This window comes from Tenrec ecaudatus, chromosome 1, assembly GCF_050624435.1.
Source record: "Tenrec ecaudatus isolate mTenEca1 chromosome 1, mTenEca1.hap1, whole genome shotgun sequence".
Taxonomy (NCBI): Eukaryota; Metazoa; Chordata; class Mammalia; order Afrosoricida; family Tenrecidae; genus Tenrec; species Tenrec ecaudatus.
In genome coordinates, this window is record NC_134530.1 from 80,234,318 (window position 1) to 80,258,089 (window position 23,772).

Genomic DNA, 23,772 nt, shown 5'->3' on the forward strand with positions numbered 1-23,772 from the left:
GACAAGCCCGCTAGGCCCAGGTACAACCAATACCTTGGACAAACCCACTTTAGGTACCAGCAAATGACATCACACAGGTGGGCCTAACAACCAATGAGGTCAATCAATACCAAAAGAAAGACGAGTCTTTAAGACCCCAGACACTATTCTTTCTGATAGCTTCTTTACCACACTTTGCTGTCGCACCCATATCGGATTTCTTCACAAGGGTGAGTATCAAGTAATGCCACATCATAAGAATGAACTGTTCTTGGCTTAGGGCTGTGATTACGTAAAAGCCTAAAGCACAATCGTGCATCTATGGTTTATTTATGTCCCCAGTTGGCTTCAGAGCTAGCACTGTCACTTAATAATGCAAATCATCCCCATGGGACATAAAGCAATTCTACTGAGCGTCTCATTAATTTAGCCAGTGGTATGGAATTTAAGACACTGTTGAGAAAAGAACATTATAAAGGCATCCGTCAGACATATTCAAAAAGAACTTTCCCCATTAGAAGAGGCCTCCCCGCACAGGGTTTTAGTGTAGCTCGGGAGAGTGTTGTTATTTCTCTTTGTGTTTATTTTTTCTCTGGCTAGACCAGCATAAAAGATAGGCATTGGATGGACCTTGTCAAAGCATTTATTTATTTTTTTCAGAAGGCAAAGCACGGAGTGTGCAGCAGCGGCACAGGGCATGCTAGTGGGGTGCTCGTGAGGGTAGAGGAGCGGAACTGGGGGGGGGGTACGGGCAGCAGCAGGAGAGGGGCGCACGTGTGGAATGGCGGAACTAGAAAGAAGGTTGTGAACGGTGGCTGTCAGAACGGCCGCAGGAGGGAGCGGTAGCCATTGTGAAGGACGGGGCCCCAACTTGCCCTCACCAGAGGATCCTCCCATTCTTCTTTGAAAAACCAAAATCTCTTGAGGCAGCTCAGGCAGGTGGTTACCAGGTTCAGTAGCGGCAGGAGGGCGAGGAGAGGCTGCTCCGGCCAGCAGAGTCAGGGTCTGCTTGAGTGGCGGCTCAGGCTTCCTCGGCGGTGGCATCAATGCCCGCGTAAGTGAAGTTCTCAAACAGCGCCATGTTCACATAGGCCTGGAGATCGGATCAAGCTTTAGTGGGCCATCTGGCCCGAAGTCTTTGACTTCCAGGCATTAGGCATTTCCACAGACCGTTCCTTTGTTCTGGAGGTTCCAGACGGTCCCAGGGGCAAGGGAAGGCTGATAGCAGACTGTAGGCGGAGGACTCAAGTGAGGGGCCTTTGGCATATAGATCATGGCTTTTTCATGGATGCGTCTATTTGGTTAGCTCTGTGCCAGCTGAGAGGCAGAGCCCTATGTGAGAATGGGCTGATGGCCAGTAGATGAGGACAGGCAGGCAGACTGGAACCTAGTGTAGGCGGGCAGGGGGAGGGGGGGGGACTGACAGCTGAAGCTACACAAGGACCTTGGAAGAGTTTAGAAGGGTGTGGGGGTTCTGTTGGCACGGGCACTGTCGTTGGGGCCCAGGCTGGCTGCGGCAGTCGCTCTAGCTGAGGGCGTCTGGGCAGGCAGGGTCGGGGAGGGGGGGGCAGGGGGTATGGCAGCTATTGCCGTTTGGTTCCCACGGGAGTGTATTATCCCTGTGAGCTTGGTAAAGTCCAATAGTCACCCCCCTCCCCGCCCCCCAGTTTCCTCACCTTTCGGGCTTCCAGCATGCGAGCCAGCTGCAGCGCAATCTGGGTGAAGGGGGGTCGCTCATATGGCCGGTCCCGCCAGCACTGACGCATCAGCTCGTGCTGATGCAGACGGGGTGTTACTGGGACGAAGGGTCCCGACAGAGACGGGGTCTCCTGCAAGGCTGAGTGACTCACACTTCATCATCGCAGTTCGGCGTGCCCCCTGCAGGAGGGCGCAAAACTCTCCCAGCCCTGGCCACGGGGGCCGGGGGTGAGGCGTGGGAGCAGGGAAGGGGTAGGGAGCCCTGTGGGGGAGGAAGGTCAGGGATTCACCAAGGCTCACAATCTCCCAGAGGAGGACACCAAAGGACCAACTGAAAGGACACCTAGGGCTCAGCCGATCAGTGTCTATCAATCCCGGAGATGCACTTGCTCTTGGTCCCTGCATGTGCCCACTCTACAAGGATCTGACCGTGGCTCGCTGATGCCTCTACTTCATAAAAGCTCCTTCACAGCCCCTCCCAGGTTCAATGTCATGACAGGTAGCACTGTTATTGAGCACTTCCAATGGGCTAGGAACCCTTGTGGCTTAGTGGTTGCACATTGGGCTGCTCACCTCAGCATCAGTGGTTCAAAACCACCAGCCACTCTAAGGGAGAAAGATGAGGCTTTCTCCTCCTGTAAAGACTTGGTCTCAAACCCTCCAGGTTGGTGCTGCTTTGTCCTATAGGGTTGTTATAGGACAAATATAAGGTCCTTGAGAAGCAAGTTGGAATGGACTCGGTGGAAGTGGGTGAGTGAGTTTACTAGGGGATTGTCCCTGAGTATTGATATATGTTAATTCATCTAGCTCCCACACCAACCCCATGACATAGGTGCTATTATTTTCATAGATGGAGACTGAGCTACTGAGAGGCTAACTAGCTCATTCAAGGCCACAGAGACAGAACAGGGATTCAAACTCAGGCAGTCTGGCTCCAATGCCTTTGCTCTTAACTGCCTTTCACAATGTAACCGTATTCCTATAGGTCTGGGTCAGACCCAGCTCGTGGAAGGAATCTCGGGAGTGTAGGAGCAGATGCAGGGAGGAGGGGTTTGGTATTCAGAGGGGTCGGAGTGGTGGCCAGGGAGCAGACTAGGTCAGGTGTAAGGGACTGGAGTAGAGGCAGAGCATCTCTGGAGGCAGGCTGATAGGCTGGCAGTTAAGACTCAGTCGAGATGGTCATCTGGGGCAGAGGGCTCACAACGGGCATCTGGGTGGTCCCGAGAGGATGACTTTGCCCCTCAGAGAGGAAGGTGAGAGCATTCCTTACGTGGTCTCTCCTAGTATTGGAGACCAGGAGCATTGCCTACCAGCATTCTGAAACCTCTCCTAGGCATTCCCCCATCCCTTACACAAGTATTCCCTAAACTACCTCTGCCCCAGTCCTATCCCAAAACATCCTCCAGGAAAAAAACGTACTCCCAGCCAGCCTCTTACACTCCCACTAAGATGCTAGTTACCCCCAAAGTCTGCTCAGGAGACATACAGCCCTTACCTGCGTTTCCCTGGAGCTCACCCCAGGGCTCCCAAGTTCCTGACACATTCCTGTAATGCATCTTATCCTTGGAAGCCTCTCCCGAACTCTTCCCACCCCACCTCCCACTCACACATCGCTCTTGGTGGTGTAGACACTGTAGTTCAGAGACTCGATGGCCATCCAGCGCACCGGGAGACGTCCCTAAAGAGAGAGTAGGTTTGATGGATCGGGTGGCGAGGAGGAGTCTGTCGGGGGCTCATGAGCGTGGGGGACAGAACCATGCGCAGACCCTGAGGGGAGGGTTGAATGAGTCTTACCATTGTTTTCTTCACATAAACCTCCTCACCCCGAGACGGGCCGAAGTCTGCGATCTTGGAGGCCAGGTTCTCTCCAACCAGCACATTTCGGGCAGCCAGGTCCCTGTGAATGGACTGTGGCGACGCTGGAAGTCAGGGAAAACGGGGATGTGGGAGCTCAGGATGCCGGGGCGAGGGAGGGGCCTGGCCTCACGGACAATCTTCATGGGCGTCTTTGGTGCCTTTAGCAGCCCTGACTCTCCTTCCCACTCACGCAGGCCTCACGCTCGGAATAGCTGAATCCTGCCTAAACACCTGTCATTCCTTCTCTCCGTGACCTGGGCTGGGTCCCTCTTCCTGGGACAATGGTGGGTCTTTCCTGGGGGATCCTATTGCACCTTCTCTTTCATGTTCCTCAGCCCCCTCTCCTCATCAGAGGCCTCTTTCCATGAACACCCTCCTGCAGAGGCTCCTGGGCCCCTGCCAGCGAGGACATGCAGACACGGCTGTCTCATAGCCCCTTTCCCGCCTCACGCGCTCCTCCTCTTGTTGCCTCTTCGCCCCTCTCAGTCACGTAGGGGTCCTCGCACGGACTCCACCTTCTGTCCTCTGCTCTTTTTACTCTGCCAGCCGGATCCCATTCATGCCTTCCCTAGGGACTCATGTCTGTGGGGCGGCAACTTCCCGAGCTGGGTCTCCAGCCCAGACCTCTCGTGAATCTGAAGCTAGCATCTACACGAGCTCACTCCCCACTTCCACCCAGATGTTCCTCGGCTGCTTCAAACGCATCCTCTGGATAGTGTTGGGGTGCCCAATAGGCAAGGTACTCATGGGCTTACTAGTGCTTTCCTATTGGTCCGCAGGGAACAGTTTCACATTTTCCACTTCATCAAAGATTCTACTGCCTATCCTTCACCCCAACCCCAAGCCTATAGCACCTTCCTCCAGAATCAAAGTCTCTTCTCAAATGTATAGGTCCTGAGAGGGGCAGAGGACCCACCAGTACATAAGGTAAGCACAGGCTTAATTTGCATGAACCTGCTAATCCCTAGTGAACAGAGTCGTGGAATCCATGTGTCTAACTGTGTGCTACAGATTGGTAAGTAAGCACGAGTGAGCCATGCCTACTTTGTTTATTGCAGAATCCACCCCTGGTCCAGACCTGTTCCTCCTCCTGCGTGCCCCCTACTACCCTTGTGCTCACCCATTCACTCGGGCCAGGGGCCTGGGGCCGCGTGCTCTCTGCTCCTCAATCCTCACATCGTACCCTTGTTCCTGCCGCCCACTCCCCACTCCCAGGCACCCCCACGCACGCACACCTGCTTCTCGCTCAGATACTGCATGCCGTTGGCAGCGTCGCTGGCGAAACGCAGCAGCTGCCGGGAACTGAGAGTCGAGGCTGTCCCGTGCTCCCGGGCAAACACTGGGTCAGTCTCGAGGACCCGGCTCTTCCGTAGGAAATCCAGCAGGTTCCCATAGGGGGCATATTCAATGGCGATATACAAGTAACCTGGAGGACGAGGAGGCACCTGGTGGTGACTTACACGTAGGGAACCGAGGCTGGGAACAGGTGTTAAGTAAAACAGACCTCGAGTCTGAAGCAGGAAGGGGAATCAGTAGAGATGTACGAGCTGCCTGCAGCTCCCAGGAAGCTACTGTGGTGGCCCAGGTAATGGTTGATAGTCGGGGGTTGTGGAGAAGGGGGTCAGGGATGAATTGGGGGTGCTCACCTCGGTTCTCACAGGCCCCAATAGGTTGATGATGTCGTGGTGATGCCCCAATTTGCACAGAACTTCCAGTTCCCCCGCAAAGTCACGATGGTCGTTTTCAGACGCATATTCTGTGTAAAGAATCCATGATCACTCTCTCTAGCAATAACTCTGGGGTTAGGACAGAGGCTGGTGCTGGGGTCTTAGATGGCTTTCTGAAGGGAGTCGGGGGTGGGGCTGGGCCTTGCTGTCCGGAACAGAGAGGAGAGGCAGGGCTGAGGCCAGGGGCATGTGCAGAGAACCTTTCAGCATCTTGATGGCTGCGTTCATCTTGAGCCCATCCTTCTTGATCATGGCCCGGATGACCTGACCGAAGTTCTCTTCCCCAATGAGGTCCTCAAAGGTGATGTCTTCCCACTCCAGCCCGGGGTAGCTCAGGGGCTCAGGCTGCGGTTTTGGCCTCCGGGTCAGTGTCAAGGTCCCCGAGCTGAACTGTAGGATGGTCTCCTTGCCCTTCACAAGATGGGACAAGTAGGCAGACAGTCCAGGCAAGAGACACGGGACAGAAAGAACCAGAGACAGGCACACAAAGGGAGGTTCCCCAGGTCAGATACGTACGGGCACCCAAGACAGTGGTCAGCCCGGGACAGGCATATAGAGAGAGGACGCACAATGAGAAGCTGGGCCCTCGGTGGACTGTTGTGTGGACAGATGTCCAAGGAGAGAGAGGCAGCCTCGGCAGCCTGGAGATGCAGTGTATGGGATTCTGGAAGGGAGAACAGGGCTGTTGCTAGGAACCAGGATGTGAGCCGCAGAAGGAAGACCGTCCTGACACAGCAGAAAGGAGCTGGAGTGGACCGTGAAGGGAAAGGGTGGGCTCCCCATGACTATGCAGCCCACAGCTAGGCTTTTTGCCTCTAGGTAGCTCCAGACTTTCTTGAGCACCTACTACACGCTAAGCTCAAGTGGCTGGGAGTCAGTAGAGGAGCTTTCTTCTTTGCTCACTCTCTTGGCATCTGTTCATAATGGTAAGACCACGGTGGGACCAGAATATAGACAGACAAGGTGGGGGGTCTCGAGTGAAGAGGAACATCCACTTTCCTCTACTGAGCCGGGACCGGGGCGGGGGGCTGGAGCAGGGCTGGTGGCAGGACAGGACCAAGGGAGCTGCCAGTATGAGAACTGGCAGAGGGTCAGGAGAGACCTTGTGCTGGGACTCCCTACGTGAACAGAAGCCCAGCTGGACTAGTGAGTGCTGAAGATCGGCGTCACGAGGATCCTCGTGAAACATGGACAGCTGAGGCACACACCAGAACGCGCATGCATGTTTCTGTGTTGACACCCTATGTCAGTGGGCACATGCTTAGGTCTGCATATGAGTACGGAGGTACATGCATAAGGACACCCAAGCATCAAGGACATGTGCATGGACACACGGGGTATCAACAGGAGCTACATATGCTCACTCACACATGGCACACACACTCACATGCCTACACACATGTCCAAACAAACCCGCTGTCACTGAGTCGCCTCATAGTGACCCTATAGGACAGGGTGGAACTGCCCTCCCGAGACTATAACTCCTTATGGGAGTAGAAAGTCTCATCTTTGTCCCTCCGAGGCTGCTGGTGGTGACGACCTAACTCGTCACCACTAGGCCACCAAGACTCCTTGCTGGCACACGGAGCAGACGTGTATTTGGTTATGGAAAGAGCTGCTTTCTCACCTCCTTCCTTCCATACCCACGGCCTCTGCCCTCCCCCTGGACAGCAGCAGCGCTGTCTTTCTGTGTGCACTGACCTCAGAGGCGGGGAGAGCACAGCCCGCAACAGAGGAGCCCATTGAACCTCTGAATGCATTTTTGTTCCCCTCCAAAGGCATGGCAGAGATAATAGGCTTGGACACTGGGCTTTCTATTACAAGAGTCAGCCCTTAAGAAAGAAGTACGTTGTTTTGTTTTTAAATATCAAAACTTGGCTCTAAATCAACACACAGAGCATGGGCCCCGCAGACCAAGAACAGAGTTCAGACCACAAATGACAACAGTGAGCAGAATCTCAGAAGATTGGACCAGGGCGTGACAAAGCGATGGAAGGATGGGACAACATGGAGACCATGCCAGGTGCGTGAGGAGCCATAGCTCCAGTGCTAGCCTGAGGGCTGCCAGGACATGGACCCCCCCACCCCCAACTCACAGCAACCCTATAGGACAGAGGAGAACCGGCCCTGTGGGTTCTGACACTGTAACTCTGCCCAAGAGTAGAAAGTCTCCTTTTTCTCTTGAGAAGCGCCTCTTGGTTTTGAACTGCTGACCTTGTGATTAACAGCCCAACTCATAGCCCACTGCACCACCAGGGCAGCTCTTCTGGACAAAGAAGGACCCCAAGTTCAGAAAAATGGATCAGGAGGCTTATGTTTCTTTCCTCAAAGAGTGATAGCTGAGACCATAAGCTCTGGATAGTGGAAACAGTAGGAAGGATTGTGGTCAAGGATCTGCGGGTCATGATTTATTGTTCTTTGCAGGGGACTGGGACACCCAGAATTCCCGAGTCTCTCCCAAAGGAGGCCCTTCTGCTAACAAAGACCGTAGCAGGGCTGAAGACATCGGTTAGAGAGATCTGTGGCGATGGAGGTTGGCCCCTGAAGTAGTCACAGTGAACCACAGTGAACCACAGGGGCCCCTCCCTGATATCAGGGTGCTGCCTAGATTTGACCATCCCTGGAGAGCAGGAGGAGGCCGGGAGAATCCTGAATTGGTGGAGTTCAACCCCAGAACCGGCCATGGTGAACTAGGGCTGTACTGGAGTTATTTTGCATGAGGCAGATTAAGTACCTCACTGTTACACGTGAGCCTACTCTGAGAGAAAGAAAGTCTATTTGCCCCCTTGAGTGCTGTTGACAGTCTTGTGCGCACCCCACACCCCTCTCTCTACACACACACACACACACACACACACACACACGCATCGATACTGCATTTGTACGAATGGAGGGTTTGTGGCAATCCTTCCTCAAGCAAAACTATTTGCACCATTCACCCCCCCCCCCCAACAGCATGTCCTCACATCCTTTCACATGTTGGTCATTCTCATCACGTTTCAAGCTTTTACATCACGTGATTGCTCACTTACTAGACCATCGTACAGATAAAGGTAACTTTCACATGCACTGGGAAGCAAAAAGGTGTGGCTTGCTTTGTTGCGGTCGGTATTCATGTGATTCTGCACCATCTCGGAGGTGTCAGTTCATAGGTAGGAACATGAACAGGTGGATGCACAAGGTCTGAGGAGCAGCATCCACACCATAGCGACCACAGTGGGGAAGACTTCAGCGGAGGTAGGACCAGTGGGGGAGGGGTGGGGGAAAGCTGGGAAGATGAGACAAGATGAGACAGTCCCCGGTTCCGAAGAGGAGGGAGCACCTGTACCCTGGGGTCGGTACAGTCACTGACCGATCCTGATTGGTAGGTGAAGGTACGTCTCCGATGCAGGCAGCTTCTGCGGATGCAGACCAGGGCTAAGAGGGTGGCCAGGATGGTGAGGCAGGTGGCAGACATGGAGCCCACCACGGCCAGTATCAGCTGTCGATCCAGGCTCTCTTCAGCGGCCCGGCTCTCTTGGATTGGGCCCTCACTCTGCAGCCCTGGACACAGCAGTGGGGGAGGGAGGGGGCAGGTCATGGGGATGCCTGGGTCATGGAAGTCAGAGGACACCCACCATGGGTTCAGAGAGACAAGTCAGCGATCGCTGAACCGGGGTTGGAGAGATGATTTGAGCCACATGGAGGGATGGGCCAGGGATGCCGAGCCTTCGTCCAGTGGTCACTGGATGGCATGCTGATCCCAGTACTATACAGTGGATCACAGAAGGGAGGGATCAGAGTCCCTGACACTGGGGTTGGGCCACTTGAAAGGAGAGGTGTGGGGTGCCCTAGGTCAGAAGTAGGGGAGTCAGAGGAAGAAGAGTGTATTGAGACCCAGGAAGCTCTGGGGCCCTGCCCTCTCACCATTGCCCAGTGTGGACTCCTCTACCACATTGCTCCAGTCACCAGGACCCTGGACACTGGCCCAAACATGGAAGAGGTAGCACGTGCTGGCATTGAGGTCACGGACAATGGTGCTTGTCTCCTCTAGCCTGTCCACATCCATCCAGAGTGGGTCTCCTGAGCCCCCAGCCACTTGTACCTCCACAATATACTTGGATATAGGTCCAGATGGGCTCTCTGGGGGCTGCCACATCAGCTGGATCTCGGAGTCTGAGAGGGCCTGGGCACGGAGGTGTCGGGGGGCGGAAGGACCTAGGGAGATGGGAGTTCACATGGGGCAAAGCTATGTAGCTATGAGGTCAGACAGATCCACTCTAGTGGTATCGCCTGCTTTGTATGCCCCAGAATGGGAGCCCTGAACTCCCAAATCCTTCCCTTCTGGCTGAATTATTATTCTCCATCCCCAAGGCCGCCTCAACCCCTGAGCTTCTGCTTCCCTTCCTGCACCCCAACTCCTCTTAGTGTCCGAAATTCACCCAAGAGCCTAGGTTCTCTCCACCTTGCTGCTGTGTCCTACGTCTCATGTGCTCCTAGTGACATGCGGCCTTCTGGCATGTCTGGCCATTCCCCAGTGCCCGGTGTCTTCCCTAGAGCCCATGTCCTCCCAAGCTCTCCCATGTGCCTCGTGTTCATATGTCAATCCGGTCTCCCTTCACCTCCCCAGGTCCTCAAGTCTCATGTGTACCCTGTGTCCTCCCCGTATCCTGAGCCTCCCACCCCCCTTCCCAGAGCATACCACTGGGGGGCAAAATCACACGTGCAGGAGGCAAAGCGGGGCCCAGGAGGGTGCAGTGGTAGAGCCGCACATCCAGCTGGTAGTGGGTGCCAGGCGTGAGGCCAGCCAGGAGTGCACTGCGGGCCTGGGGGGAATGAGACGTTCTCCCGGCGCTCATGTCCCCGTGCCCCATCCCACAGGCGCAGCAGGAAGCCATCGCCCAACAGTGGCCCAGGCACCGCGGGTAAGGACCAACTCACGCGCAGCTGGTCTGGGCCCTCCACACGCCAACCTTCCAGCCTTGGCTGTACCGAGGGCTCTGGAGTCAGAGTCAAGGTCAGGATGGTCCAGTCAGTGTGTGGGGCTGGGCAGGACAATGACCCCCGGCAGACAGGGAAGGAGAGAGCCCGGCACCCGCAGGAGACAGGAAGGGCCTCTTACCAGGACAGTCTGTGGTCATGAGGGTGGCAGGCCCCCAGGCCCCCTCCCCGCCTTCCCCTGGCTGGCTCAGTTGCACACGGACGTTGTATCCTGTCTTGGGTCTCAGGTTCACTAAGGTCACATTCTCACTGGGATCCACTGGGGGTGGTGTGTGCAGTGTCTGTTATTCAGACCCACCATTCTCCCTCCAGCCCCTTCTCTTTTCATCGCCCCCACCCCACTTTCTGCTGAGCACTCCTGTCCTGCCTCAGCCCCCTCCTCCCCCCGACCCCCACCGCCCAGTTCCCAGCCATCGGCTGGCTCACTTACCCACGATGGCAGACCAGGCCAGGGTGCTGTGCTGGGGCTGGTAGTACAGGCAGACAGAGGAGATGGGCCCATCCCTGGAGATTTGGACCAGAGGGGAGACCACAAGCTGGAGGCTCTGCTTGGCCAGGAGCTGAGGAGCAGGCTGAGGGGCTGTGTCAGGTAGAAGCAAGTCTGTCATGAGGAGGTACTGATTTGGAGGGAGATAACGGTCCAGTTTGGATGATGCTGAGTCCTTGGTGCCTATGGCTCAGGTGAGGGGTTAGGTGTCCTGGAGGAGGTTGGGTATAAAGTGGGCCCCTATACCACATACTAGCTCTCCACAGAAGTTGCCCCACTACACAGAGGACCCCCCCGACACACACACACACACACACACACACACACACACACACACACTCGGGGCTAGAGCTCAGGAGAAGGTCCAGGCTACAGTTCAGATCTGGGAGTTGCCAGGACATGGGTGAAATCTGGGACTAGATGGCATTTTAAATATTATAATAATCATAATTATCGATATTTATTTAGTGGCAGGCACTGTGCTAAATGCTTACATGAACCACCTAAATTTAATCTTCATCTCAACCTCATCAAGAGACGCTAGTATCGCTCTTGTTTTACGGTGGGAGAACCAAGCTGACTGGGGTTAAGTAACGTGCTCCCGATGCTGGAGCTAGGTATTTGTAGGGCGAACGGAGCTAGATGGTCTGAGTCCAAAGTCCGGGGTGAACGAGAAGCGGAAGGATGAAGGTGAGGGCCTGTGTCCACATTTCCAGATGGGGGTGAAGGACAGGGCGGTGGGAAGCAAGTGAGAGTCGAGTGACAGTGAGAAGAACAAAGAGGGTCAGTGGGCTTGGGCAGGAGCAGAGGCAGAGCAGAGCCAAGGGTCCGTCAGAAGAACCAAGGCTGATAGTGCTGAAGAAGGCCTGGGATCCCCTGACTGGGAGAGAGGGCAGCTGACTGTCCTGCCCACATTCTTGAGGCTCCTGCCTGTAAGCCCCATCTCCTCTGAGAAGTCTTCCTGATCTCTCAAAGCCAAGCAGCTCACCTTCTGTGCTCCACAGCCCCCGTGTGCCCCCTTGTCTTAGCAGTACGTGCCCCTGCGACATGACTCGGGAGGAAGTAGCATCCCAAAGGAAGGATGCTGTGTGTGTGTGTGTGTGTGTGTGTGTGTGTATGGATCATAGGGGTGGGGGTGGGGGGCGGGGAGGGCCATGATGGGCAGGCAGGGAGGTGAGGCTGGAGAGTCTCTTCAAAGCATGGGGCATAGGAGGTCCTTGCTAGGTGGGACTGCACTGTGCTTCAGCCTGGCATTGCCCAGCCCAGCCCAGCCCTCTGAGTGACCACGAGCCTCCTTTTCCCTCTAGTGCTGTGCTGTGCTCAGTCGCTCTTGCCCTTCTTGCTGTAATGCTCAATGTGCCTGCTGTCTGCCCCCCATGGTCCCAGGACACCACTTACCTTTGACGTTGACCCTGAAGCGTCGGCTGTCTTGGCCACCAGCTGTGGTTACCCGGCACTCCCCAAGCCCACTGTCCCCAAGAATCAAGCGGGGCACTTCAAACTCAGCCGTGGTCCGATCTGGCTCCACGATGGCCTTGATGGACTAAGGGAGACACAGGGGAAGGGGATGTATCACAGAGAATGACTCACGTGACATACATGTGTGTCTGTCTGAACTGTTCATGTGTTCTGGAGCAGCCGCTCACCAACCAACCAGACCCAGTTTGAGCCGGACTCCGGCTCGTGGGCAGAGAGCTCTGTGGGAGTCCCTGTGCAGCTCGCAGGCGTGCGGGGTGGGGTGGGGGGCACCATCGGAACTGACCAGCAGCACTGTGCCGTCGGACTTGCGCAGCTCCATGCTGGCCTGCACGGGGAAAGGGTTCCCTGCAGCGGCACAGTTGATCCGGGGCATCGCCTCCAAGTTGAACTCCAGTTCCGAGGCCATATCCAGGATCTGGGGGATCCGGTCTGGGGAGAGAGAGGACACCCATCCCAGAGTCCTCCCAGGGGCAGACATGGGGCCCCCCCTGTGCCGTCTGTCCTGGAGCCCTGCTTCATAGTGGGGGCACTGTCCTCGGTAGCGTCACTCAGCCTCAGAGTGCTACATGATTCCTCCAGCCCCTCATGCTCCGCTTCTGATCCTCCCGCTCCCCTTTTCTACTCTCCTCTAATAGCTGGGATCGGGACCCTCGCCGTCCTCACAGCCCAAACATGCAAAACAAGCATGAAGACGCTTCCGGTGCCCTGCCACACATTCTCAAGGGTCCCGCTGCTACTCAGCCAGCAACTAGGGGGTCTTTCTAAAACCCAAATACCCCTCATCAGACTACCTTAGAGCCCTTCAAGAAGGCCCCCTCGATGCCAAAATGCTCAACGCAGAGCCTCGTGACTGGGCCTCTTCTGACCACTGCTCCGGCCTCCCGGACTGCATGGGCTGGGTGCCCAGCTTCAGTTCTGCCCCGCTGGGTCCCAGGCCATGCTCTTTCCCCAGCTATTTGCCCTTGTCGATCATCTCCCATCTCAGTGGTTACCTCCTCCCCAAAGCCTGTCCTGACCCTCTGCGACTGGCCAGATGCTCCTGTGGGCTCCCCACACCCTGCTGTAGAGCGGGGAGAACTCCTACCAGTCCATGAGCTCCGGGGGGTGTGAGGGGGATGGTGCGGGGGGAGACTCGTTGCTTCTAGAAATGCCTGGTCCAGGCTGAGCGATCTTGAGGGATCTCAAAGGCTCTGCTCATACCTGACTTCTCACAGTGCACTCCATGCCACCCCAAGGGGCAGACACAGCCACTGAACTGGTCACAGGTGCCACCATTCTGACACTGGCACTGGAGGCGACAATCAGCCCCCAAATGACCAGGGGCACAGGCTAGAAACAGAAGAGGTATGGTTAGAGAAGCCCAGGTCAAGGGCCAGGGCCGGAAACAGATGGGGCCTGGTCAACGACAGGCTGGGTGCAGAAGGGACCTAGGTACGGGGAGCCGGAGATGGTGGAGGGCTTGGTATCAGTGAGGATCAGGGTGAAGCTTGTGGTCAGGGAGCATCGTTGGGTGAGTTAGTGCATACCCTCCTGGCACTGGCTTCCTCTCCAGCCGGATCCACAGGAACATCCGTAAGGGTCTGGGAGGCAGAAGGCAAGGCCCTGGCAGCCAGAGGTGCTAGGGCACTGCTCCTGGCAGCTCTGCCCAAAGCGACCCTCTCTGCAGGCTGGACAAGAGGGCATGCAGGGATTAGACCTCTGCTAGCACTTAGAACTCAATCCCTACCTCACACCCTTGTTCTGAAAGCTCTTCCTCCCCAGCTGTAGGATCTCCTTTCAGTTGGGTAACCACCCCTCCTCACAGGCACCAGCCATTCTCCTTACCCTGCTCACAGCGGGTGCCGGTGAATCCAGGAGGGCACACACACTCGCCATCCTGGTCGTGGCAGACACCCCCGTGCAGGCAGCCTGGGCATTCCTTGGTACAGCCTGGCCCCCAGCGCCCAGCCCCGCAGCCTGGAGGAAATTGCCTTCAGCTGCTGGCCTCCACCCACCTCCTCACTGCAGCTGAGGACTGAGGTAGCTCTGAGGACTCAGGGGGCCCACAGCAAGAACCCCTCGGTCCCCAGCCTCCCAACCACCCACAACCTCTGCCCTGTGTTCCTGACCCCGCACGAGGAGCCGAAAGAAGGCGCTGTCCAGGGGGCTGGTTTCCAGGTAGCTGGCACTGTAGATAGCACTGGAGGATGGCTGCACGTTTGGGAGCTGCAACAGGAACTGCCCGTCCTGGCCCTCATGCCAGACCAGAGTATAGAAGTAGGATCCTGCGGGGGCGGGGGGGGGGGGATGCGATGAACGGGAGCCTCAGCACGACATGAGAACTGGAATTACCTCCCTCGGTCCAAGCACGAAGCACATCCGTGCAGCCCTGCCTTGGCGCATACCTTGGGGAAGACACCCACCCAGTGCCCAGCTGCCAAACCAGAAAGCTGGTAAGATTGTCTTCACTCTCCACCAGACTGCTCTGTCCTGTCCCTTCCATCTCTCCTCATCTCCCAAGCCAGTCCGTTTCTCGCCATGTCCTCGGCCACCACCCTGACTCACGCCTCCGACAGCTTTGCAGTCACGCCCCCGCCTCCCGCCGTCTTCCCCTTTGCCTCTGTCGCACACTCAACAGTGCGATTACCTACAACAGGTTGGTCTGCCCCTCCCGCTCAAGCTCTCTAAGAGGAGCCCTAGTCACGGTGACGCACTGGGCTGTGATCCACATATTCAAGAGTTCGAAACCATCAGTCTCTGAGGGAGAAAGACAGGGCTTTCTACTCCCAGAAAGAGTTACACTCTCGGAAATTCACAAGGGCGGTTCTACCCTGTCCTAAAGGGTCATCATGAGCTGGTATCAACTTGATGGCTTGATGGTTTGTTTGTTCTTTCAGACTCCCTTTAAAAGTTCTCCACTGCCCTCAGGACAAAGTGAAAAGTGCTTAGCCACACCCTGACTGGCTCCCAGCGTCCATCCCGCAATCCCCAACTGCTTGTTTCTCCCAGGCACACCGGGCCTGTGCTCTTGTTGATCGCTCCTCCTGCAAAGTGCTTCTCTCCGAATTTGCCTGGCCAGTCCCACTCCTCCTGGGCACAGTTCAGGAGGCATGACTCTGGGAAGGCTTCAGGACTGGCATTAGAAGAATATCCTGCTCGTGCCTCCACCCCTTCTTGAGGTGTTCAGGAGTGAGCAGAGACCCTAGGGCAATGGTTCTCAACCTGTGGGTCGCGACCCCTCGGGGGACGAATGGCCCTTTCACAGGGGTCGCCCGATTCATAACAGTAGCAAGATGACAGCGATGAAGTAGCAACAAAATTAATTTTATGGTTGGGGGTCACCACCACCGGAGGAACTGTATGAAAGGGTCGCTTGTGGCATTGGAAGGTTGAGAACCACTGCTCTGGGGAGTTCAGGTCTACCTGACTCAGTCCACATCTCTGATCATTTTAGGCGGCTAGGAGCAAAGTCACAGTCTCAGAAACCCACAGCGGCAGTTCGACCTTGTCCTATAGGGACACTGTGAGTCGGCAGCGACTGGATAGCAGTGAGTTTGTTTTGGGAAAGCTCAGGAGGCAAACCCCTTAGACTCAAGGGAAAGACCTTCCTAACTCAAGAGGTCAAGGGAGAAAGAGGCAACCGAGAGCTGTGGGTCTAGGACTGAGGCAGGAATCTGTGAGGCTATAGGGTGGTCAGAGGGCCCGACAGGGTCAGGGTGGAAGGCAGGCCTGGGTAGAAGGGAGGTGCCACAGGCTGTCAGCAGGCTGCATATCGCTGTCATGGTGTGGCAGTTACATAAACTCCTGTCAACTTGCAAAGGGGTGGAGTCTAGCCTGTCGATCGGGTCACAGCTTGATGATCTGATTTGGAGGCGAGAAGGAGATAAATAGCTCACTGGAGGCCAGATACACTCTCTGCTTCGACATTCCAGATAAGACACATGGAGCTATGCTGATGGAACCAGAGCCCTGGACTGGAGGAGGCACCGGGAGACCCACACCAGCGCTGAGATGCTTCCACCACTACTGGATCCACAAGATTTCCCACCCACTGGCCTGTGGCCTTCCTGCATTTGGCATCATTGCATGTGTTGCATGAGTCTGAAGAGGAATTTATAGACCGGTCTTGGACATGGGCTAATAACAGACATATGTATGGACTTGATCTGGACGGGGCTGGGATATTTTCTTGATGTATAATTGCTCTTTGATATGAAGTTCTCTTTACACATATATGAGTGTCCATGAATTTATTTCTCCTGTCCTCTCCCTTCCTCTCTCTCCACTTTGCACACTGGCCCCGTCACTCAAACCTCTTCACCTTGCAAAAACAAAAACAGAAGCCATTGTCGGGCCTCCTCCCCGCTCCCTCTTCAGCCCAGCTTTCGGAAAGAATGAGCTATGCTTCCTTGTCAGGCCCCTTTCCAGACTGGTCTTTAAAAAACGACTTTGTAAATGTTGCCAAGGGGGGGGGGAGGGGGGGGGCTCTCCTCCCTGTGTCCCTTCCTGCAGGAGGATGCAGGTTAGGAAAGCCAGCACAGGAAAGAAGCCTCCTGTAGGGATCCCTCCCTATAACCACAAGGCTCCAAACAAACAAACACGACTGGTGTGGTTGGCTTAAAGGTGGAAGAGGCTGGTTCTGCAGCCTGGTAACTGTGGAGCTGAAACCAAGTTGGCTCTGGCCTGGGTCCTGTGCTGAGCAAGTCTGGAATGGGTCTTGGTCTGTGCCTTCCACCTGTGCCTCCTTGTTTTTGTGCATGTTATTATCTCCACAGGTCTGTCTAAATAAGACAGGCTGGATGAACTATCTGGAGGAAAAGCAACGGGACTGACAGTTCCCAGGGGACTTGGGATAGAGGGAGGTGGGGGATAAGGAAGTGGTGTTAACAAAGCCAGGGACAAGGGAACAACATGGGATCCAAATTGGTGGTGAGGGGGAAGTGGCAGGGCTGGTAGGGAATGATCAAGGGTAAGATTACGTAAAGAAGAGGTATAGCTATAACCCAGGTGGGGACGGAGCATGATAGTGGGGCAGCAGGAAAGTCAAGGGAAATAGAGGAAAGAGCTAGGAGGCAAAGGGCATTTATAGAGGTCTAGACAAAGACATGTACATGCAAATATATATATGAGGATGGGGAAATAGATCTATGTGTCTATATTTATAGGTTTAGTATTAAGGTGGCGGAAGGACCTTGGGCCTCTACTCAAGCACTCCCTCAATGCGTGAATACTTTCTTCTATTAAATTGGCACTCTATGATGCTCACCCTCCCGACACAACTGCTGAAGCCAAAGCGGGTGAACAAGTAAATGTGGTGAAGAAAGCTGATGGTGCCTGGCTATCAAAAGAGATAGTGTCTGGGGTCTTAAAGGCTTGAAGATAAACAAGCGGTCATCTAGCTCAGAAGCAACAAAGCCCACATGGAAGAACACACCAGCCTGTGTGATCATGTGGTCCCAAAGGGATCAGTTATCAGGCATCAAAGAACAAAAAATCATAGCATTGGCTGCACACCTCCATGATACGATCGCCGAAGACAAACGGGTGCTTAAGCAAATGTGGCGAACAAAGCTGATGGTGCCCGGTTATCAAAAGAGATAGTGTCTGTGGTCTTAAAGTCTTGAAGGTGAACAAGCGGCCATCTAGCTCAGAAGCAACAAAGCCCACATGGAAGAAGCACACCAGCCTGTGCGATCACGAGGTGCCAAAGGGATCAGGTATAAGGCATCATAAAAAAAAATACTATAGTGAATGAAGGGGGAGGTGCAGAGTGGAGACCCAAAGCCCATTTGTTGGCCACTGGAGATCCCCTCACAGAGGGGTCTAGGGGAGGAGATGAGTCAGTCAGGGTGCGATGTAGCATCGATGAAGAATACAGCTTTCCCCCAGATCCTGGATGCTTCATACCCGCCCCCCCCCCCGCCCCAACTACTATGATCCGAATTCTACCTTGCAAGACTGGATAGAGCAGAGGTTGTACACTGGTGTATATAGTAGCTGGAGGCACAGGGAATCCAGGGTGGATGATCCCTTCAGGACCAGGGGGGTGAGGGGCGATACCGGGAGAGTGGAGGGTGAGTGGGTTGGAAAGGGGGAACCGATTACAAGGATCTAATGTGACCTCCTCCCTGGGGGACAGACAACAGAGAAGGGGGTGAAGGGAGACGCCGGATAGGGCAAGATATGACAAAATAATAATCTATATTATCAAGGGCTCATGAGGGAGGGGGGATCAGGGAGGGAGGGGAAATAAAACGAGGACCTGATGCAAAGGGCTTAAGTGGAGAGCAAATGCTTTGAGAATGATTGGGGCAGGGAATGTACAGATGTGCTTTATACAACTGATGTATGTATATGTATGGATTGTGATGAGTCGTATGAGCCCCTAATAAAATGTTAAAAAAAATAAGTCCAATCCAAATAGTGAATTTTGAGTGGGCCTTCTGCACCAATTAAATTCAAGGCAGAGAAGTCAGCTCATAAGGCTCCAGTGACTGTTTGGGGTGGGGGTGGGGAGTTCCAAAGAGGTGGTCTTGGGAGGGTTTCTTGGATGTACAAAGAGCATGGGAGCCTTTGAGGACAAGGTTCAGGAAGAAGGAAATGGGAGGGAATATTTTTTTGTATCACAGTGCATCTGCTTATTCTTCGAGGGGATTAAGGGCTGCCTTTGGAGAATGTACTGGGAAGCCTTATCCCCTACAACCTACAACCCTGATCTTGCCCCTCCAGATTTTGGGGGGAGGGAACATTGAAAAGGACCGTACATTGAGTACTTCAAGGCTGGCCAGACTGCCCTTTTGCTGTGGTCGTAAACCAACACAGGCAGAACCCCGTAGGGAAGGGGTAGAGACGGAACACTGGCTTCAGAAGTGTATAGACCTAGGAGGATGTTGAGAAGCAATAGCTTCAGATTTAATATTCGTGTTTAATATGTTTCTTTGACTCAGCAATGAGACTTTGGGACTCATCCTAGTGTAAGTCTTTTGAAATCCTTATTGAGTAGTTCCATTGCCATAGCTTTCTCCAGATGTTTCCGACCCTTTGCTGCGTCATCTGGGAGATTCCTGCTCTTCGAGGTATTCCGACATTAATTTGGTCATTGGTTGATTGCATCTTTGCTTCACTCTGATTGTTTTATTCTGATAGATCTGGGCAGGCAGTGGGTGTGTGCTGCACTGGTTGGTAATTTGGCAATGCTGGGGCTCCCACCAGTTGGGAGGGGTGGAGGTTACCCAACTGGAGACCAGACAGGCTCTTCCTGTGAAAGACCTCCCTATGCTCACAACCCACAAGGATTTGGGGAATGTCATTGTAATGCTTTCCAAGACATTAAGAAAGACAAAGGCAGCAGTTAGAAACTATGGAGTAGACTACCATTCTGGAACTGGTATGATCAGGTCCATGTCGGAGGCTGTTTCCTGCCTGCTGATTGGAAATCGTTAGCAAAAGCTTGCCTTTCTCCATCAGCTTCCTTACAACACAGAACCTGGTGGAGGGAGCCAAAATATGAGCTTGCAGAAATACAGAACAGGGTGTGCCTATAGATAGAACTGTCATTAGGGAACAGAGATTTTATTATCATTGAAGCCCAATTGAAAATTAATGGGCAAGGACTTTCACAGATATGTGATATTTGCTTCAGAGCTTGGGAACAGATAGTGCCAGCAGGAGAAAGACGGTCCATTCCACTGCAACACAGCCGCAGAACGACGATGCATGTAGAATCTGTGTCTTGTTTGTAGGAAGCAGCCATAAAACTGTCAATAAAGTAGCTCAAAGCCTGCTGCAGACTTTAGCTTCTAAGGCCAGCCCCGCTCGCAAGCTGCAATCTGTGTGTGCAGTAAAGTAGGGCAGTCTGACTATATTAAGATTTGCAGATGAATTGGGTCTGAAACCTTCAAGGCAGACCTTCCAGCTGCTGCTATGGCAAAGGATGCTAAACCAAAGGGAATGTTTTAACTGCAGGTAAGTGGGACATTTCCAGAGAGAATGCTGCCAATGCCCCTCACAGCACGTGACTGGGAATGGCCCAGGGTCACTGGATGGAGGCTGCATGCACTGTATAAAAGGGAGCCGCTGGGCAAGCCAGTGTCATTCAAAAATCAGCGCCACCCAACAGGAAACGGGGAGTGCGGCTTGCATAGAGTCCCACCCAATGTACCTCAAAGAGCGAATTTTCAGTCCAAAGGGACATATAAATGTATCACTCAGTGGTACGAAGATCCTACCAGCACAGACGTACAGTTAGTCCCAGAGTCAACAGTAGGGCTGCCATTAGTTAAATCTAACCTCAACTCTCAAGGGGTTCAAATTGTTACTGAAATTATTGATCAAAATTATGAAGCTAGCCTGGAAAATATGGCAGTGGGAAAATCCTAGCGTATAGAACCTAAAGAGCAGTATGGTTTAATTAAGCTTACAATCACTCTTAACCTTATACGCTATGGTAAAAGGGTGTTACATAAATTAATTTCAGAAAAAGCAAAATGATGGCCACCTTAAAATGGCTTTTGATCCTTGGATGTATCCTGTGTCGTGATGCTTAAGGCTGCCCCTTGGTGTCAGCTTCTTATGGGCCAACTCGACATGTGCAGGCTCTCGAAATGGATTGTCTATATGTAAACGCCCCTCCCTCTAATCAAGAATCGCACGGCCAGTCTTATTGTTTAAAAGTCAAAACGGATTCAGTGGCAACTGGGTTCTTATGAACACCTAAGCCGGATCACCATGTAACAGTGATAACAATTCAAAATGGGACACGTCCCCCTCACCTCAGAACCCTAAGAGGCTTTCCTCACATTGTCTTTGGGCCTTTCAGAGGAAACCAGGTCAAGCCAGTGGCAGTGTCCTTGAACCCCGTGACTCCACATCCTGTAGGCCCCACTAGACACACTACCCAGCAAGACAGAGGCTGGTTCCCAGGTCATCCTTTTATTTTTCTGGAGCAGTGTCCACAGCTGCGGGGACGCCCAGTGTTCTGGATGGTAGGCAGTGTCTGTGGCCACGGCTACTAACGCCCTTCTCCTTAGTCTTCTTGCCCAAGGAAACGATCGATTCCCACGGCAGACACAGCCACACCCACTCCTGCAGTGATACCCGAGCAATGACTCATCCGTCCAACCAAAGAAACTGGTCACAATTCTGATTTTACAGAAAACCTTCATGCAGTTTAGAAACCGGGGGTTCTTGTGTGGGGGTGGGGGCAGAGGCTTCCTCTTCTTCCCACAGGCACTCCCCTAGAACCGTGTCCCTCCACCTTAGACCACCACCCCTACAAGTAACAGGGTTGGGGTGCATGAAGCTGGGAACTCTGCTTACCATGCTGGGAAGGGTGGGACATCGCTGGAGCAAACCATCAACGTGAGGCTGGTCTGGTGCCCAGACATCCCCCCTTCCCAGCCCCAGGGTTCTGGGTAAGGTCTGCAGAGAACAGGTTTTGGTTTATGGGACTGAGCATTGACGGAGGCTGCTGGCATCTCTGCCCACACGCAGAGGCTTATGGAGTGGCTCCCCGGGGGACTGTGGACCTGGCCGTCAGTTCGTCTAGCTGGTGGAAACCATTCCTCTACAGCACGTAGAATCATCTCAGTTTGCACCAGCGAGGAAGCACATGGATCCACTAGGAGGGCTAATACTAGGATTCCCGTGCTTTGCATACAAGCTAGAGAATGAGGTTGCCTTTTTTTTTTTTTTTTTTTTACTTCCTGTCTTCTGGGCTCCTCCAAAGGCCAAATGGGTGAGAGGGAGATAGATTCCTGTGCCTCTCAGCTCCGGGACGCTCCCAGTACTCATGGGGCCACTCTGCAGAGTGCACCAAGCCCTCGGTGGACAGGGTGAGTGTCCTTCAGGCAAGCCACGGCTGGAAGATTCTGGGAACCTGCAGTGGCACTGACACTCCCCTGCAAGACCTGAATGCCCCTTTCTGGAAGTGAAACGGGACCCCTTTAGTGTCTACCTGGCTCATGTAAGTCTCCGTGTCCTTTGCAAGGGGCTTTGCAGTTATGGGGTTCTCAGCAGAAAGGACTTGCCACCACCTCTGTGACAGATGTGAGCATGGCTCAGAAGCGCGGGTGACCAGCCCAGGCTTGCACAGCTCATTGACAAAGAGCAAGGATGAAAACGCAGATCCCCAGGCTCCTGGCCTACGCAAGCTCACAGAACCACCTCCCCTTCTGCGGCCCCGTGCCGAGGCTGTGCAGCTGGTGAGAAGGAGCGGCCATGCTTTAGCAAGCAGTGGGGGAGGTTCCAGGAGAAGGAAACTGGAGTGGACTTCTCTCTGAGCTGAGGATTTGTAAGGCACTGAAATTAACTATAGCTGGGGTGATAGAAGAAAAGGACAGAAAAGAAATGAGACAAGTGGGTGGAGAAATAAAAAATCCATGGTGCTCTTTCTCTTCGACCTGCCAGTGAGATGCCTCACACAGCAGCAATGGCAGACCCCATTTTCCGACTTGGTATGGTCCACCCCTGCTCCCAGGCCAGAGTGGCATGGAAGTGCCCCACTGCGACTCAGGGGGTCCTGGGGACAGGAGACCTGCAGAGTTGGAGAGTCAAGGGAGCTGGGGGCCCAGTACCTGGCATCAAATTCAGATGGCAACTATTCTCTCCACCTGGACGTCCCAGACCTGGGCTGGGCATGCCCTCAGACTTGACATGTCCTCTCTAATGATACGGTCCTCTCGGAGGGGCTCAGCACTTGCTGGGGGTGGGCCTGCAAGCCTTCGCGCGGAGAGGGGTGGAGGGGGCAGGATATCCCCAAGGAGAGCAGGGAGAACTTTGGAATGGGACCTGGCTTTGGCACAGCACCTGTTGGGTCGACCCGCTTCACCTGTCACCCTCCCGAGGCCTTTCCCTTCTCCCCAGAAGGCGCCTGCTGACCGAGGCAGTGGCAGTACAACTCCAGGGCAGCCCCTTCATCGTTTCCACCAAGTCTGTGCTCAGGCCGCCTGACGCGGAGCCTTCTGGACTGTGTAGTCCGACGTGCTGTGGAGCAGGAAGCAATAACAGGACCCTGCACCCAGCCCTGCGAGGGAACAGGGGTTGACAGTGAGCTGGGTGGGCGTTACTATCCCCTTTGGGCAGATGAAGAAATGGGCTCAGAGGGTTTAAGTGACTTGCCCAGAGTGGTTGAGCTCATGAGTGGCTAAACTGGGAGCTGGAGGCATGCCTGTCTGATTCCGGATCCCAGGTTCTTTCCCCTTCACGAGGCTGCCCCCCAGGAGCAGGGAGGAAGCCCTGGGGCCACGTGGGTGGGGATGTCGGAGGGGCTTCTGTCTGTCGGAAAGCGTGGTGCTGGAGAGCAGCTGAACCGGTTCCGGGGGACTGGACCCGCCCACACGTAGCCTTCCTGTGGGGGCTGCGGCTCAGTGCCTGGCGGACTTGCAGATCTTGTCGTAGACCTCGGGGAAGGCGTCCTGGCAGCTGAGCTGCTCCCGAAGCTTGTGGTAGAGGGAGCCGTCAAACATCTCCCAGAACTCCTCCCGGTTCATGTAGCAGTCGGCATAAAGCATCTGGAATCTGCAGTGGTGGGCAAGAGGGTGAGGGCACGGGAAGTGGGGTCAGCAGTGCAGGGGGGCATGGGGGAGA

At 54.4% G+C, this 23,772-nt stretch overlaps 2 protein-coding genes across 2 annotated transcripts in view; both read right to left on the reverse strand.

The window, feature by feature from the left end:
• Positions 1-1,000: 1,000 nt before the first annotated feature.
• LOC142428395 (tyrosine-protein kinase receptor Tie-1-like) lies at positions 1,001-21,526 on the reverse strand. The gene is given in 23 exon segments (XM_075533301.1): positions 1,001-1,072; positions 1,656-1,774; positions 1,830-2,008; positions 3,285-3,355; positions 3,472-3,585; positions 4,770-4,960; positions 5,181-5,201; positions 5,204-5,290; positions 5,462-5,672; positions 8,614-8,804; positions 9,168-9,458; positions 9,943-10,075; positions 10,077-10,240; positions 10,363-10,500; positions 10,672-10,821; positions 11,950-11,958; positions 12,127-12,271; positions 12,491-12,636; positions 13,408-13,536; positions 13,734-13,874; positions 14,032-14,163; positions 14,316-14,471; positions 21,505-21,526. Coding segments are annotated over 23 exon segments (3,012 nt in total).
• Positions 21,102-23,772, reverse strand: part of DHCR24 (24-dehydrocholesterol reductase) — a 31,155-nt gene continuing 28,484 nt past the window's right edge. Inside the window, exon 9 of the mRNA XM_075556695.1 lies at positions 21,102-23,703. Within this exon, the coding sequence (XP_075412810.1) occupies positions 23,550-23,703 (154 nt within the window). The 3' untranslated portion in view covers positions 21,102-23,549. The remainder of the gene's footprint in view (positions 23,704-23,772) is intronic.